This window comes from Mizuhopecten yessoensis, unplaced genomic scaffold (genome assembly GCF_002113885.1).
Source record: "Mizuhopecten yessoensis strain PY_sf001 unplaced genomic scaffold, ASM211388v2 scaffold3253, whole genome shotgun sequence".
NCBI lineage: Eukaryota > Metazoa > Mollusca > Bivalvia > Pectinida > Pectinidae > Mizuhopecten > Mizuhopecten yessoensis.
In genome coordinates, this window is record NW_018404952.1 from 20930 (window position 1) to 38109 (window position 17180).

Consider the following 17180-nt stretch of genomic DNA (forward strand, 5'->3'; position numbering starts at 1 on the left):
ATTTCAGCTCTAGGATGGGTGGGGATGGGGCTGGGGGATCTTCAGCTCTAGGATGGGTGGGGATGGGATTGGGGATCTACAGCTTTGGAATGGGGTTGGGGGATCTTCAACTCTGGGATGGGAGTGGGGATGGGGTTTGGGGAGGCTCAACTCTGGGATTGGAGTGGGGATGGGTAGGCTCAGCTCTAGGATGGGAGTGGGGATGGGGTGGCTCAGCTCTAGGATGGGAGTGGGGATGGGGTGGCTCAACTCTGGGATGGGAGTGGGGATGGGGTGGCTCAACTCTGGGATGGGAGTGGGGATGGGGTTGGGGGATCTTCAGCTCTAGGATGGGAGTGAAGATGGGGTTGGGGGAGGTTTAGCTATGGTTTTCTTGTTGGGGTTGGGGAAGGGGGATCTTCAGCTCTGGGATGGGGTAGGGGATGGGGTGTGGGGATCTTCAGCTCTGGGATGGGGGTTGCGATGGGGGTTGGGGATCTCCAGCTCTGAAATGGGGGTGGGGATGGTGTTGGGGGAAGTTCAGCTCTGGGATGGGAGTGGGGATGGGGTTAGATGTCAATAATCTAGATATATCTCAGCTTCCACAGGGTAGGGCGTCAATGATAAACCCGAGTAATTATGCCGGAACACCGCACAATGCAACCTAGATATCTGCAATTTGTAAAGGTACAGAAAAAGCCTTTCTATATTCAGTGACATAGATTTAATTTACGGAAAAGAAAATGTTTCCATAAATATACTTCCTATCGGAAACACTCGAAAAATACATTTCCGGGTAATTATCCAGCCAGCAGTACTGTTTGAAGGACCGTTTCATGTTAATTTCTACGCATGATGCCTAGTTATGTCCCATTATAGGCTATAATGGCCGTTCAAGAAAACGGCAGTAGGGATTGTTGACAAACGTCGAGATCATTTATCTTTAACAACGAATGTGTTCGTTTGATGTGTCACAGACAAGCTATTTATACGTGTGATCTACTATACATGTCGGTGCTTGTGACCGATTTTCCTCTAATACATTTGTTCAGTCAGGATGTATCCAATGGCTATATAAAGTACTGTGTATCAAAAGGACGTGACGGTCGGTACCGATCCCCACCCTACGGTCTGTAGATACAAAACACAAATATACAGACCCCGGGGTGCAGATCTGTATGTGCCGTGCCTCTTTGCTTTGTGTCAGCAAAGACAATGACCTAGAAGTGACTGGTACTGGACGTACTATATAGCTGATTCAGTAGGAGGTCTCTAGTCTTTGTAATTATTTGCTTAATTATTGTTTACCGTCCTTGCACTAGCTATATAATGTTATTGAAGACAGATACAAGAGTAAGTTGGAGAGGAAAAAAATAGAATCACAGTTTAAAGTGTTGCAATTGTAGGCAACGTTTCCGTTCTTTGTAATAACAAGGAAATATGAAGACGGGTGCCTATAGTTGGGAGACATCGCCCGCGCCGAAAAAGAAAACGTCCCAAATGTTTTAATGGTGCGGCGAGCCAAATTGTGTTTTATCAGTGTCTTATATAAAGATACGGAAGCAAACTCTCGATTCAACACAAGGTATCACGTTAGTCGCCTCATACTTTCTCCTAACCCGCACTGGAATAGAAACAAATATATTAAGGCTATGGCTGTACATACCATGCTGGACCACAAACATATACAGCTGTACGATATCAAGTAGAATGTTACTATTTAACAAAATAAGTAAGCACAATTATAATTGTATAACTGCATGTACAAATATATTGCGCGCTTAAAAAGTTCGTGCTTTGTGAAATTTATCTAATTTTGCATAATTACGATGTTTTTGTAAATCGTTACCCGTATTAAGGTATAATGAGAAATTGCTGTCGTTGTATGATACTACCTAAATTGCAGCATTATTATCAACACGAAGCTATTTACATCGCGAGCAGTTTGGAGAGTTTTAACGCGGATTTGTATACGCGAAAATGTAAAAAATGTGAAAACTCGAACAGGCAAAAATGTCCATATACAGAAATTTAAGCTCTACTCCAACAGTAAAACGAAAGTTGACATTTCAATCACAACAGTACGTTGTACATGTACATATAATTAAGTTCGTTCTGTCTCAAATATCTTGCAAGATATTGAGTGACTGTATACGTACTCAGGTGTCTGATACCGTGACGCACCATTTAATATAGCTGTATCCTACAAAATAACACACGACCATCAATTCGAAATAAAAGAAATTGAATAAAAGGTTGCTAACAATAGCGGGTTTTGTTTAGGTTTCGATGGATAACGAGCGTTGTGCTTGATAGCTTTTGTTAGGTCTTCATATCAATATAGGGCTCTCGAGGAGGGACTTCGTGACTTGGAAGACATTTTGACTATTTTAAGGGGCTTAGTTCCAGTATCAGCTCTCCATCCTAGATCACCACATGAAAAATATAAATCACAAGTAGTTTCAGGTATAACAACAAATGCCTAGAAAGAAACAGATTTTAAGACGCAAAGGATAAGATCATAAATGTTTGGACGTGTTCTGGTAACGATATATACGCCGTTGATCACAAATCTATTTGTGGTTTTCTTTTGGATCGCTACAAAATGCACATCTAGCAAATAAACTAAGGAAGTTAAATCACAAAATTTTCGGGATATCAATTATATTAAATTATAACATGATATCATTTCACTGTCGGGTAAACCTAGGTTACATTATTTTAGATTATGAAATTATATGTATATGATAAAATAAAGCACTTGCCGTACGCAGTAAATTTTACTGTAAAATTTAATGTTTTTTATTTAGCTGATTGCTTTTGACATTGGAAAAAATCCAGACCCTCATGAAACGATATAAAACGCGTTTTGTCAAATCGCTAAAGAAATAAAAGATGAAAACTTGGGACACAATGAGAGAGGAAACCCGACACGGCGAGTGTACTCAGGGACTCGAGGTGAACCATGTGTCTCGTGTTGATGTGGGGGTATCAAATGCTACAATTACAAGGGGACGCTTGAAATTAATGTAATCAGTGGATATCGAAATGATACGGAGCCGTCCTAGAATGACAACCGTGTCTGTATAAAAAGTACCCGTCTGATACTCCCGTATCTAGTTAACAAATGTGCGATAGTTAAATCATGAAATAATGGCTTTTTGACATTTTTTTGACATTTTTCATGTATAGACCAATGTTTTCACGTTCTAACATGAAAACAATTGTATACACAATACATGTATATCCTATTGTCATTTTCTGTCGGACATCATTATACTTTCTTCTCCGACTCCCCTTTTCTGATCCCATGCCTCGCTCCTCTGAACAAACATCTCTTCAGTATTCCTCCTCGTTTCTCTGCCTATCGACCCTCTCTTCAGTATTCCTCCTCGTTTCTCTGCCTATCGACCCCATTTCACTCCTCCCTAGGTAACATTTTCCGTTCGCTTTTCTTTCGGGTCTGAATGTCATATTTCCGACCTCACTTCTCCTGTCTCTCCTTAACAATCCGCTCCCGACCCCCTCCTCTCTGTCCTGAACATCGTTTCTCGGACATTCTCCATCCCGACTCCTTCCTCTTTTCCCGCAACCACATCTCCGATGTCCTTCTTCCTTTCTTTCGTGAACATCCTTACTTCAGCATCCTTCTCATATATGTGTTACCCCCTCTCCCCGACCCCTTACTCGTGCCTCTTCTTCCTGAACTATCACGCCCCTGCGATTCATTCCTCTCTTTCTTGAATTCCCTTTCCCTACCCCTTATAAACTTTATTTTTGTACAACAATTTTGAAATAAGTTTTTCAACTCATTAATCACTCTTGTTGGCCCGGATGATAGCGCGTGGGGGGGGGGTCTTCATGTGGGAGGAAACCGGAGTACCTGGAGAAAAATCAAATGATCAGACAGGTGACCCAATACCCTTTCACGTCTGATTGGGAAATCGAACCCCGGCTGCTTTGGTGAAAAGCAAGTGCGCAATTCAAAGTGCCATTCGACCCCTTTCTATCTCCCAAATGCCCTATTCTCCATTTTCTGCCGAACTCTCGTTGCTTTCCCCTTCTTCTTTATCCCCTGCCCCCTACTTGCCAGTGTCTTTTCTGTACTCTCCTTCCCTGATTACATCTCCCTTTGCCTGCTAGACTCCCTTTCCCCGACCACCTTCATGTCTCTCGATAACTCTCTCTCTCCGACCCTTACTCGCCCTGCTTTCCCCAACCCTCTATCTTTCTCCCCTAAACCCCCTATCCCTAACCCCCTACTCGCCCCTCCCTTATCCAACACCCTCCCTCCCCTGAACCCCCTGTCTCCGATCACCTACTCGCCCCTCCCTCCCCAACCCCCTTTCTCTCTTCCCTATCCCCGATTACCTACTCGCCCCTCCCTCCCTAACCCCCTTTCTCTCTTCCCTATCCCCGATTACCTACTCGTTCCTCCCTTCCCAAACCCCCTTAATTCCTTTCTCACGTTAACCCCATCTCCCGACCACTTTCTCGCCCTCCCTTCTCCAACCCCTTCCTACCTCCCTTGAACCCCTTCTCCCCGACTACCTACTCGCTCCTCCCTTCCCAAACCCCCTTCTTCTCTCACCTTAAGCCCCTCCCCCCGACCACTTTCTCGCCCCTCCCTTTTCCAACCCCTTATCTCCCTTCCCTGAATCCTATCTCCCCGACCACTTTCTCGCTCCTCCCTTCTCTAACCCCTTATCTCCCTTCTATGAACCCCATCTCCCCGACCACTTTCTCGACCTCCCTTCTCCAACCCCTTCCTACATCCCTTGAACCCCCTCTCCCCGACTACCTACTCGCTGCTCCCATCCCAACTCCCCTTCTTCTCTCACCTTAACCCCTCCCCCCGATCACTTTCTCGCCCCTCCCTTCTCCAACCATTTATCTCCCTTCCCTGAACCCCGTCTCCCCGACCACCTTCTCGGCCCTCCCTTCCCCAACCCCCTTCCTCTTTCCCCTGAACCCCCTCTCCCCGGCACCTTTCTCGTCCCTCCTTTCCCCAACCCCCTACCTCTCTCCCCGGAACCCCCTCTCCCCGACCCCGTACTCGCCCTCTCACTCCCATCTGAACCTCCCCGATATGTAGAAGTCTGTCACGCGTCAGTGTTTCTGTACTGACAGTTATGTGAGATCCCCGTCTAATTTTTATCTATGCAATAAAAGAACTACCGTTTAGGGCGTAGCTTACTAAAGCTGACAATTTGGTGGGCAGCGTTTCCTCTCAAACTTTACACACTTCCGTGATTGAGATGTAACTAGTTAGAATTTTATGAGGTGAGGAATGCGCGTGCTCGAATTACAGAGAGTTCTTGTACTTCATCAGTGCTATGACATGGTGATATGTGTACGATTCTTCTCACTTAGGAACATTTAAATTTTATTTTAAGAATGAAACATTTGACGTTTTTTAATCAAAAGAACCTCACAATTGAAAGGTAAACAATATAATCATTACATAGATGCCACTTACAAAAAAAGTAATTATGAATGTCAGAGAAATTATAGGGGAGATAACTCTTAATAGCAAGTTGAGTGTGCAAGTTAGCATGGATCAATTAGAATACTTGACACAATAAAGTAGTACAATCTTAAACGACTGACTCGCTTTCTAGCATGATTGTATTATACACAGAGAAAACAATTCAATAAAATGTTATCAAAATAAAAGAATAACATAAATTTCTCCTATATGTCTATAAGAAATATATAATATTAACCACAGTTTGAAAAGTTAGATTATTCACCTGTATGCCGTAAATAGCTACAACAGGTACATTTAGTATATAAGATCGATCTTAGCCACGCTTAAAATATTTTAACTTTCCTATTAAAAAAGGTAAAGCGGGTTTAAAATATCAAACTTAGCCACAGTTAAAATGGTATCCTGCATAGTCTATAAACAATATTAATTTTATCCACTATTAAAAAGGCTGAACTTTCACAACATGTACGTAGCTGCAATAAGTACAAAAACCAATCTTAGCCATAGTAAAATATGGTTTAATTAGTTTCTCCATTATGTTCAAAAACCCAGAGCTTTGGTCGTATACATGTATGACCTGTAGCTACAGCAGGTATACATATACTGCCAACCCTAGTCCCAATTACTTTAGTAAGGGCCCCAGCTTTTTTCCTACTTGTGAGTAATTAAAACATCAATCTAAGTCATAAAATGGCCAATCTTATTTCTCCTTGGTGTCTATAACAAGACGATAATAGTTATCTTAGTCACAATTTTAAAAAGCTTTAGAGACTTAAGAATCTTTCATAAAGTTAAGCATATTCTTAAAGATAAGAATTTTGAATGGTTTAAGACCTTTGAGAAACACATTTTTAAGCATATGTTTAAAGTTAAGCATATGATTAAAGTTAACCAATAAGAACAGTACAAGAAGTTTCGAGATTCCGCGGCTGGAACTTTCATTGTATATTATATATGTTGCTAATACATGGATCCAGCTTGTTTCTTATATCATTCTTATAAACACTGTTAATAAGTATGGCTTTTTACTTTATGTCCGTATACAGACTGTATGTAATATTAATACCACAATTAAAGGGTCCCAGCTTTCTTCTTATATGTCTATAATAACATCATTCTTAAAACACAGCTTAGAACCTGAATACCTAAATGTCTGAAGCTATGACAAAGGTAAAATCTAAGTATACGTTTATACCCCCGTACCTAAATGCATGTAAAGGTAGCAATCGTAATCTGCTGTTTACATTGTATGATCGAAGTCGGACAGATTGCTGTGTAGTTACGTCATTGTTTTTATTTACCCACGGCCATTCGAGGTGTGTAGTGCTATTGTACATAAGAGCCAGCTCTAATCCGTATCCACTTACTTTGTTTTGCCGGCAAACATTCGGAACAAAATGAAAGTAGAAAAAATGTTGAGTGTTTCAACACGTGGAAGAGTCTACATTAGCCACGCCCCCTTCAAGGGCAGGATCTATCACTCAGCGTACCGGTGTAGAATTGATTCAGTTTAATTAATACTATTGTGTATCATAGCGTTGTAAATAAAATCCCATTCAACGTTTTTTTCCTTCTCAATTTCCTCCTCTGCGCGTTTGCTTATCATGTGATAGCCAATCACAATACATTTCACCACCAAGACTCCTCGCCTTTCTTCCATTCATGTATGATCAGACGGGACAAAGCACGCGAAGGTTTTGAGCGGACGGTATACACCAGAGGTTTCGCTATCTATCGTAGAACTTCAATACTTGTTCGCTTTCACGCCCTTTTCTTTACCGTGTAAACTAAAGGAGCTCCACTTGAGATTATAACCAGTGCGAACTTTACACTCTCTCCAATATAAGCACATATCTTCTATACTACAGCAGCAATAGACAGACACATGTTCTGGTAGACAGCGAGAGCTGTTTTTTCGCACTTTCTATTTCTCTAACATCATTCTGATGTTTACTGTTCAACAAACTAAAAGTGAGAGGAATATTACCACAGTCTGGATTTAAAGAAAAATGATTCAAATCATCGCGTGGATTACGGAAAAGTAATTTTTATCTAAATCAGGTGAGCGAAAATTGTACACCTGGAATCGCTCTTTGAAGTTAAAGGCGACATCGACGCGTCGTATTTCCTTAGGGTACACGTGTATTAGTGTACACGTGCACTGAATACGGACGAATTGGATAATACGCCGTGGTGTTTAGGTCTGGAATAATGAAATCTACTGATGTTTTCTTCGGATACCTGTATTTTTCTATCTTTGGCTGTGTTGTGGCTAGATTAGGAGACAGATTCTCGTCACTGTCTTCGCTAAAGGAATGGGTGGACCCCCACCCCCTACCGGGTAAGCCATGTGTCCTATACCTATATACATATATAATTACCATGGAAATTAATACTAACTTTATATTTGAGCATCTTTCATCCTATTCGTTTTCCCATCATATTGTTTTTCATTTATTTTTGTCATTGTAATTTCTTCCTTGATACATTGACGTTTAAATATGTAACGCTAGCATTACCTGCTGGTAATGTTTTCATTAGCGTACACATACAATGTTATTTAAAGATAACATCATTTATACTTGAACGTATATAATATACCATGCATCCTGCCTTATACTGTGATATTTCACTCGCATGCATCACAAAATGCTCTCAATCTGTCTGTGCACAATACGTATAACAGACGGATCGATCGAGGGTATTTATCCTACTGATTGATCAAGACGTATCGATAAATCAATCATATGAATCGTTTGCCTGGAACAACAGGTGCGATAATTAAGGGAGTTAAATATTGTTTATGGGAGTTTATGGTAGCGGGGTGATCAGTTCAGCAGCCTGTTGTTATACGATGTACGATGAACTGGAGCATTTTCCTGTGCTCTATCAAAAATATCTGACATGAACTTATCAACTCTCAAATCAAGCCAAAACGAGCTGAGATACATTATTATTAAAAGTGAATTTTATTATCAAATATATATTACATTTCAAAATTATAGTCCAAAACTAGTAGCACTTGGTACATATACAGTATCAGGTACACTACATGTATGACATTGGAGAAACGGATGCAATTTGTTAAAAAACATGATTAAATTGGACATTACAATTCAGCGATATCATTCAAAGGAAATACTAAATAAATATGAAATGTCGAGTAACAATGTATTCGCTGGTTATCAATAAGTAATAAGCAGAAACAAAAAACAACAGGTCATTGCCAAATAAAGTACATACATATATAGATATGCATGACAAAGCATCAATGAAAAAAAAGGTGAATGAAAACTATTTGAAAAATGTGTAGCCTACTTTGCGTAATTATCAGAGCTAAGTAAATTGATAACCTTGGATTAAAGCATCACGTTATCACAGAGTAGCTTACTTATAAGCTCGGTCGTTTCTCGAGTTTAGCTGTGACGACTTGGCGATCAGTTAACTCACCTAAGACTTACGGCATTTGTTAGATATCTTGCTCACACTATGATGTAACGCTGGCAAACTAAAGTAAATGATTTGGAATGCGATTCGTTAATTGGCACATATTTCTATAAACACAGTCCGATGTAATAATGCTCTGTCGCTTAATCAAGATATCCGTCGAAAAAGTCGGTGTCTGGCGCACCACGATATTCCCTAACCTACGTAATATTTTACAGTTCTATTCCATTTTTGTTGCCCAATTCTAGTTACTTAGTGACCTAAAGGTGAAACAACAAAACATAAACATACAATACTTGAATTATAAACAATATATAAAACTACACAGAAGCCAGGGCCACCTTTCCTTAAATTTCCAGTGACTGTATAACGAATAAGAGTCAAGCAATATTTTCGTATTATCAGTAGATAAAAAATGTACTGAAGAACTTGTTCTTATAACTAAAGAATTTTTTGATGATATAGTCGTTTTCCAGTCGTAAAACTCTTTATCTGTAGGACAAAAACAGCATCATTTTTTCTTCAGAAAGTACCGCTACGATTTTCCGAGTTTTGTCTTTATTTTTTTTCTTATAAAACTGAACTTGCAGACAAATAATAGCTACATTAACAATCTTTATGAGTACAACGACATGCATATATACATATGTTATTATTTTAAAACCCTGTTTAAAATATTTCATGCATTTGTTGTACGATGGTAGTCGAACTCCCCTCTACCAACACACCAGACTCTAAACGCCGTCTAATGCTCTAGACCCAATTGTCAACCAACAGTATGGAAACAGAATTAAAATGAATAAATAATAACATAAATGAAAGAAATGACACTTTAACGTTTCTTATATCGGACATATAAATTTACAAACGATTCGACCAGCTGATTAGATAAATTGTGCGCGTGCTTCAGTAAGGCATTATGAGGCACCCATTGTATAACACAATTTTGATGTATAATCTTTAACATCTAATTCAGTGATATTTTGTAATTATAGAAATGTGTATGTATATATATTAATGAATATGTTTACGTTAACGTGTATCACGGATATGATAAGAACGTCTACCACAAACAAGAAATATAACTAACCGTGTTTTATTGAAATATTCTACGTCTAGATTTTATATACGCATGTCTTGTTTTTATAATCTTACACCCTGTGCAGGTCAGACATATCTAGATATATATGTAACATAGGAAAATAACGAGTTTTGTCTTGTTTTACTGCCGAGAATTGGCCGCTTTCTCGAGCCAAAATGTGCCATATTTTCCATAAAATGAAGAAAAAAAACCTAGAACATTTTCCAACATTTTTATCACCAAATACTGCTATCTTTTTCTCATTTTGTGCATATAAACTGATGTGACATTTAGGTAGAAAATACTCAACACAAAGTGTAAACAGAACTAATGAAATTGATTGAATACGGGAAGGGGGTAACACAAACATGGAAATCATCTGTGATGTTGGATACTACGTGTCAAAACCTCATCCTGTGGAACATTCATACACCCCCGCACCCAGACAATTTCTCAATCTCACATGCACACATACCTCTTAAAACCTTGATTGTTCAATCAAATATTGATATTTCTGTGACACCTACTGTAGCCACACCTACTTTGACTTGAACATCCCCTGATAGGATTGTTATGCTAGCGTCTTTATTGTTATTTTCATTCAGTAACCATGATAATGACTTTTATTATCACGTTATGTATCTATATGAACGGAATTCTTTCTATTTGCTCCCAATACAAATATGTATTTTAGTATATGTAATTTAAAAACCGAATCATCTACAAACATATCTATAAAAATGCATGTTTTTTAGTTTTCTATTTGATCATACAATAATTCGGTGTTGTCATTTTGAAAGCGAAACCATTCAAAGAAAATCATAAAAAAAAATATTTTTTCATTTTAAAGCATATTCAATTTCATTAAGTATATTTGTTATATAACTTCACCATGTCAGGTGAGACCATTTTTGTTAAGAGGCCACCTCTGTTAAGTTACCACTTTTAAGAATCCCTATTGCAGTTTTTTTACACATTAACTGAACCTGTCACTATATCGCCTGCAATAAGATACCATTTTATTGAGTTCCCGATCATAGTCTTTACAGGGTTGTCATTATTTCTTAATCCTATTTCCTATCGTCTCCATCAAATCTCACCTTTAAAACCGTTATCAGTAGAAAATCCTTTCCGGGGCGACATGACTGGTGTACGAGGCCATGTTTTAGCTGGATAACCCCAGGTGATGCGCTCATGTGCTGTTAACAAATTACAATGTTAAGCGTGAAAGTGTCTGTACTTCCTACAGAATACTCTTCCTAGTTAGGTAAGGTCAACATTGATGAAAGCTGGGGCTTTGTTTGGAACAATTCAGGTTGTTTGTTCCTTTTGTTTTACAATATATCGGAGGAAGACAATACATATACAATATTTACTGAACAATACTTATGATTTATGGACTTTAGTGGAGCTAAATATGTGGTTACATGAACAGGAGAAAGTGATGTTATTTGAGAGGAAGTCGAAGTCACTATCACTTTCTCAGGGCCATTGCCGCATGTTCACGGAGATAAAAGTCTAATTGTTATATTAGATACTAAATAATGTTCTGATCATTAAAAATGATAGAAAGTATGGAAATATTGTACTGAGAAAGAAGTTCATTTGGAAGAAAGCATTGTGACGTCACAATATATATGACGTCATAAAATGAAAATTAACCGAGTCAATATCACAAATCTTTGATATCCACGTGATTACTATCCAACTAAGGAGGACGTAGGAGAAGTGTTTGTTTTCTTATATGATTTTTTTACTGTTTTTATTTTATGAAAAGAAGTATTATACATAGAGAATAATACATGCCTTTTTCCATATCATACACAGTATCAACCCGAGACTGCAATATCAGCCCAAGGGCGAAGGCCCGAGGGCTGATATTGGCCGAGGGTTGATACTGGGTATGATATGGAAAAAGGCGTGTTTTATTCTGTTTATTACATACTTACTTATAAAAACTACTTTCTTATGATTTATTTTTATTTTTGAAATATTGAAAAACTATTTTTTTTCCGAAAGGGGTGTGATATGGGTTTTGCGGGCTGATACGGGTTTTGGGGTGTAATACGGCGGGGGCTGATATGGGTTTTGGGGTGTGATACGGCGAGTGCTGATATGGGTTAGAGCAATTGTGTCGTATCGCATATACAAAAAAAACTGCATTAATTAGTAAGTATGTAATAAAATGAAATATACTATAACCTTCATGTTACAGAACAGTGAAACACACACTAATCTCGTACATTTTGACGCGATGACATACCTTATCACATCTTATTTTTTTTTTTATATTATTCCCGACAAGTGATAAGCCAGTAGTGCCTCACATGTCCACCGATAAAAACCAATAATGAATTGGAGCGCGAGTTTTTTGTTGAAGGATTGGGTGTTTCTAAAAATAGAATTATGACGTGTCTCCAAACGAACGCACCGTCCCGCTTCCATTGATTTTTTTTTTCAATTCAGAGAGATACCAGAAAAGCTTATGGATTTTGTTCATATTTATCCCACAATTCCTTTCTGCACACAATTCAGATGCGAAACAATATGTTGTAGTAAAAGGAGGTATTTTTTAAAGATGATTAATCCTATAAACTATTTTTTAGCATACTGACGGGTTAAAAAAGATTTCGCAATGAAAAACATATTTGAAAAAGTTAACAGTGATACAATTTCTATTGTACAAGCCAACCTGTTAATTACAGAGTGGGAATTATATTGAACAAAAAGTATTAAAGTTATAACGATTAAACCTTTCAAAGATCAGACAAATGTAGATCAATGTTAGATCGTTGTTTCTGTAAAATATATTGAGTTCAGAACGACTGTATATCATAAATATGGTGGGGCCGCGGACCCTCCACCACTGGGTCGCGGGTTCGAAACCTACGTGGGGCAGTCGCAAGGTTACGGCCGTCGGTCGGTGTTTTTTTTCTCCGGGAACCCCGGCTTTCCTCCACCACCAATACCTGGTACGTCTTTAAATGACTATAGCTGTTTTAAAATAGGACGTAAAACACAAACAGATCAAACCAAACCAAACATCCAAAAAAGGTTTCTGTTTACCTGTAACACCTGTGGTGAATTGTTAGGCTTATTGTGTAGGCATTTCTCTTTCAACGTTTTATTTACCCTTGACCATTGCCCAATATCCAATATGCATTAAACTTGATACGAGTGGTAGAAATGTAGTCTTTCTCTTGAATGCAGACTCTGGTAAATAAATTGATTTCCTCATACCTCGGCATGAAGTGTATTCTATTGTAAATGTCAGCTCTGCTCACCTGTTTATTTAATTTATTGCAAGTGATGCCCAAAATAAAGTTAACAACTACAGCTTTTAATGTTCAAAACAAAGTACATGTATGTACTGAAAATGATTTTGATAAATCGACATGCACTTATATAATACTAAAAGTTTTTTCTTGGTAATTTTTTATAGATGGAACACAAAAGTAATGTCTTATTATGAGTATTTTAGGTGATTTATTTTTACGATGACATGATATGTATCGTGTGTTTTAATAGTGTCTCGTAGGTCAGCATTTGGCCGGATATTTATTCTTGTTAATGGTTTTTATATTATATTTGTTTTACTGTTAATTAATAAATGTATGTGACACTTAAATATTTTTTTTTATTTTTTTATTATCATTATTATATTTATCCCTTAATAAATACCAATATTAAAGCTAAACGAAATCCTACCAGATTTTTTTCCTCCAAAGCCAAAGAAAGATTTCAAAACCAATTACAATGAGATTTTCTAAATTTTTGTTAGAACCTAGTTCATTGTTAACTAGAAACGAACTCTGACCTTTTACAACGGAGCTATCACAGATTATAAATATATAATAAATAAAACAACCTATACAAGACAATTCTCAAAATGCATTCTAGAATTGATAACTGCAGATTTAACATAATCGTTATAATCTGTGAAGCAATAGTTTTAAACTCCCTTTTTAAGTGTTTTGAAGTATTTTTTTATTTTATTCTGACAACTCACTTTCACCATTCACTTGTAAAAAAATATTCGACATAAATTCAAATACTCTTACATCATTACCAACAGCCATATCATGTACGTTAAACTCAAAAAGTATTCAAACCTCAAACAAATCTCTCCCATTGTATTTTCTTATAGTGTGATCACTTTTCCATTTCAATTTTGATCACCTTGTTTCATCTTGGGCATGTCGTGTGCTTGCTATCAGATGTCTTTCTGTTTTTCGGTAAATGTAAGGTGTGCTGTGAGAGGTACTCATAGGTTAAAGTTGTAATAAAGGGCAGAAAAGACAAGATCAACATCCAAAATATTGCAGAAGATACTTCAAATAAATGCTTTGATGCGTTTTCATTTGGACTATGTTCATGCAAATTAATAGATAAAAGTTGATTAGGGAAAAAACGACATTGTCATGACAATATGAACAAATAATAGTTGTACGATGAGACCCTTTAACAGGAACAAAGAGACAACCACTATATAAACTAATCAAAGTCAAATCTAAGTAATATTACATTCCAACAGGTCAAGGTCAGTAGGTCATAATAATATATCAACAAATAATATATATATTTTATTAATGTTGTGTGCCAAATTTATTTCATATGTTTGAATGTGTGAACATCTCGCAACCTAACTGGACATCTTTTCTCAATTAGACTGTATGGACATTAGATTGATTCAATTTGATTAAAAAGATAAGTTATATGAACACATTACAACATAAGTGCTGTCATCCCATTTTAAAGATTATGTGTAAAGATAAGCTTGTCAATTCATGTTGTCAAGTGGGCATGCTAAGAACATCTCGATTAGTCGACATTTGCAAACAATATTATGTGTATATTTTATTCAATCTGATTAAAATAAGTTGTAATCATACACACATCTCACAACATATTAAGACGTATTGATCACCATTGTGGTAACGAAATCAGTTCTAAAGATGCTAGGGTAACATGGGCATACTTGAAGCCTGTTCTAATGAAAACCGTTCATCACCGTTGTTGCCCATATCAATATCGCCCAGAGCCATGTACCCCCTTCATAACAATGGTCGCCCACGAGGCAGTTACACGACTGTTTATATATGAGCTGGTGTCATGGGAGTATCAAACTGCCACTAATGGCGTCAATGTTTACAAGTAACAAGTAGGATATAATAGCTATCGAGTGTATTAACCCCCTCACAAACTGACACAGATCTACACTACACGATAAAGTCTCGTTGTCGCGTTATCTTGAAACGCGATCATGCTTCAGTCTATATTTTGCAGTGCATAATGGGTAAAAGCCGCAGAGGATCATATCATGCAATTTAGTCAATGAATGAAGCTTTAATTTCTTCAAATTATGCAAATAACTATTAGAGTACGTGGGGGAAAAGAACCCGTTAATGTCACCGATACAGCGATAATCGGCTAAACACATTGCCATGAGCATTCGTACCACATTTACGGAAAGGGAAATTTCATTAAAATGTTAATAATATCCCTTCAATCAAACGTGATCTTCTCATATAATTATTCGTGATAATTACTATATCCCCGTAAGATAGAAATATAATATTAAAAAATATAGCTGTAAATACTTTTATTAATTCTTAATCTTATTCTATGCAGACACGGTCCCGAGTTTTGAAGACATATTTCACAAGTTTCCTAAAAATTATCAAAACGGATTCGTAATTAAACCCCCCAAAAAATAATCATTTCCCCCTCTTTTCTACATAATCTTTATATGTCAGGGGACGCACGACTTTTCAGTACCTTTAACCAAAAAAGCATGTGCAAAAACGTTTTATCTTATAAAATAGATATTTTGGTTAAGGGAGTTGCGATCTATAAAAACCATATGACATAAGACATATGACATCATGACACACGCCTTAGGAGGCACAGTCAATACAGAAACGTAGGAAGGAGAGAAATGATATAGATCCCTAGTGTTACGACGAGGGAAGCATATTAATTGTGATTTCTTCTTAGCAGAGAACAGAATGAAAATCTTGTCTTTTCGTGGCCCATATTTGTTACAGATATATATGGCAAACTAAACATATACATGTATTGATGGTTTTCCTTACGTTCCTACTTATTTTCATTCATGGTGCCTCTATGGTTTAGCTCATTTTCTAATATACGTCTCTGTTTGACATTTCTGAATATTGATATGATACTAAACTCTTACATACAAAGCAAACTATCAGATCACACCATATGCAATGGAATTGATCAGAATCCGACACCTTAATTGAACAATATCGCATTATAGCGATTCCCCAGCGAGTGATGGTTAGTTATTATTTGTATGTAACTCTCATTAGTTGATTTCGAAAGTGTAAAAGACACTCGGTAAACCTCGTGAAAATTCACTCACTAGAGTTAAATTGACATGATAACCAACCGTCACTAGTTTGGGCCCATTTCTCCCATAACTTTCAGAAGCTATAACCGGAACACCTTATGCTCTCTTGGACATGCATTATACCCGTGTCTTACCTAGGAAACAACTTGTCATGTCCTACTCTTTTTAGCCCTTCCATCACTGAATACAACAGGGGTGTGGATAAACATGTGATTATCAACCCGTTATTTCTGTGTTTAATGTTTTGGTTGCGGGGATGGAAGGACCCCCTCTCCTTAACCCTGGAAGCACCCCTTCTCCTTAACCCTGGAAGCACCCCTTCTCCTTAACCCTGGAAGCACTCCCTTCCCTTAACCACCCCTTCTCCTTAACCCTGGAAGCACCCCCTCTCCTTAACACTGGAAGCACCCCCTCTCCTTAACCCTGGAAGCACCCCCTCCCCTTAACCCTGGAAGCACCCCTTCTTCCTAACCCTGGAAGCACTCCCTCCCCTTAACCCTGGAAGCACCCCCTCTCCTTAACCCTGGAAGCACCCCCTCTCCTTAACCCTGGAAGCACTCCCTGCCCTTAATCCTTGAACCACTCCCTCCCCTTAACCCTGGAAGCACTCCCTCCCCTTAACCCTGGAAGCACTCCCTCTCCTTAACCCTGGAATCACTCCCTCCCCTTAACCCTGGAAGCACTCCCTCCCCTTAACCCTCGATGGCTTTGTGTTAACGTTGCATACACATTGATATTGTTTGCAAACAGCTACGCGGCGCCTGATTGAAGAAAGTAATACCAAAATTACCTGAAGTCTTATGAAA

General features: G+C 38.0%; 2 protein-coding genes across 2 annotated transcripts in view; both read left to right on the forward strand.

The window, feature by feature from the left end:
• Positions 1-362, forward strand: part of LOC110447261 (heterogeneous nuclear ribonucleoprotein A1-like) — a 1473-nt gene extending 1111 nt beyond the window's left edge. The window contains exon 2 of the mRNA XM_021492834.1: positions 8-362. Coding sequence (XP_021348509.1) covers positions 8-362 — 355 coding nt within the window. The remainder of the gene's footprint in view (positions 1-7) is intronic.
• A 7211-nt stretch (positions 363-7573) lies between these two features.
• The window catches only part of LOC110447258 (chordin-like), a 70293-nt gene continuing 60686 nt past the window's right edge, over positions 7574-17180 (forward strand). The window contains exon 1 of the mRNA XM_021492833.1: positions 7574-7811. Within this exon, the coding sequence (XP_021348508.1) occupies positions 7682-7811 (130 nt within the window). The 5' untranslated portion in view covers positions 7574-7681. The remainder of the gene's footprint in view (positions 7812-17180) is intronic.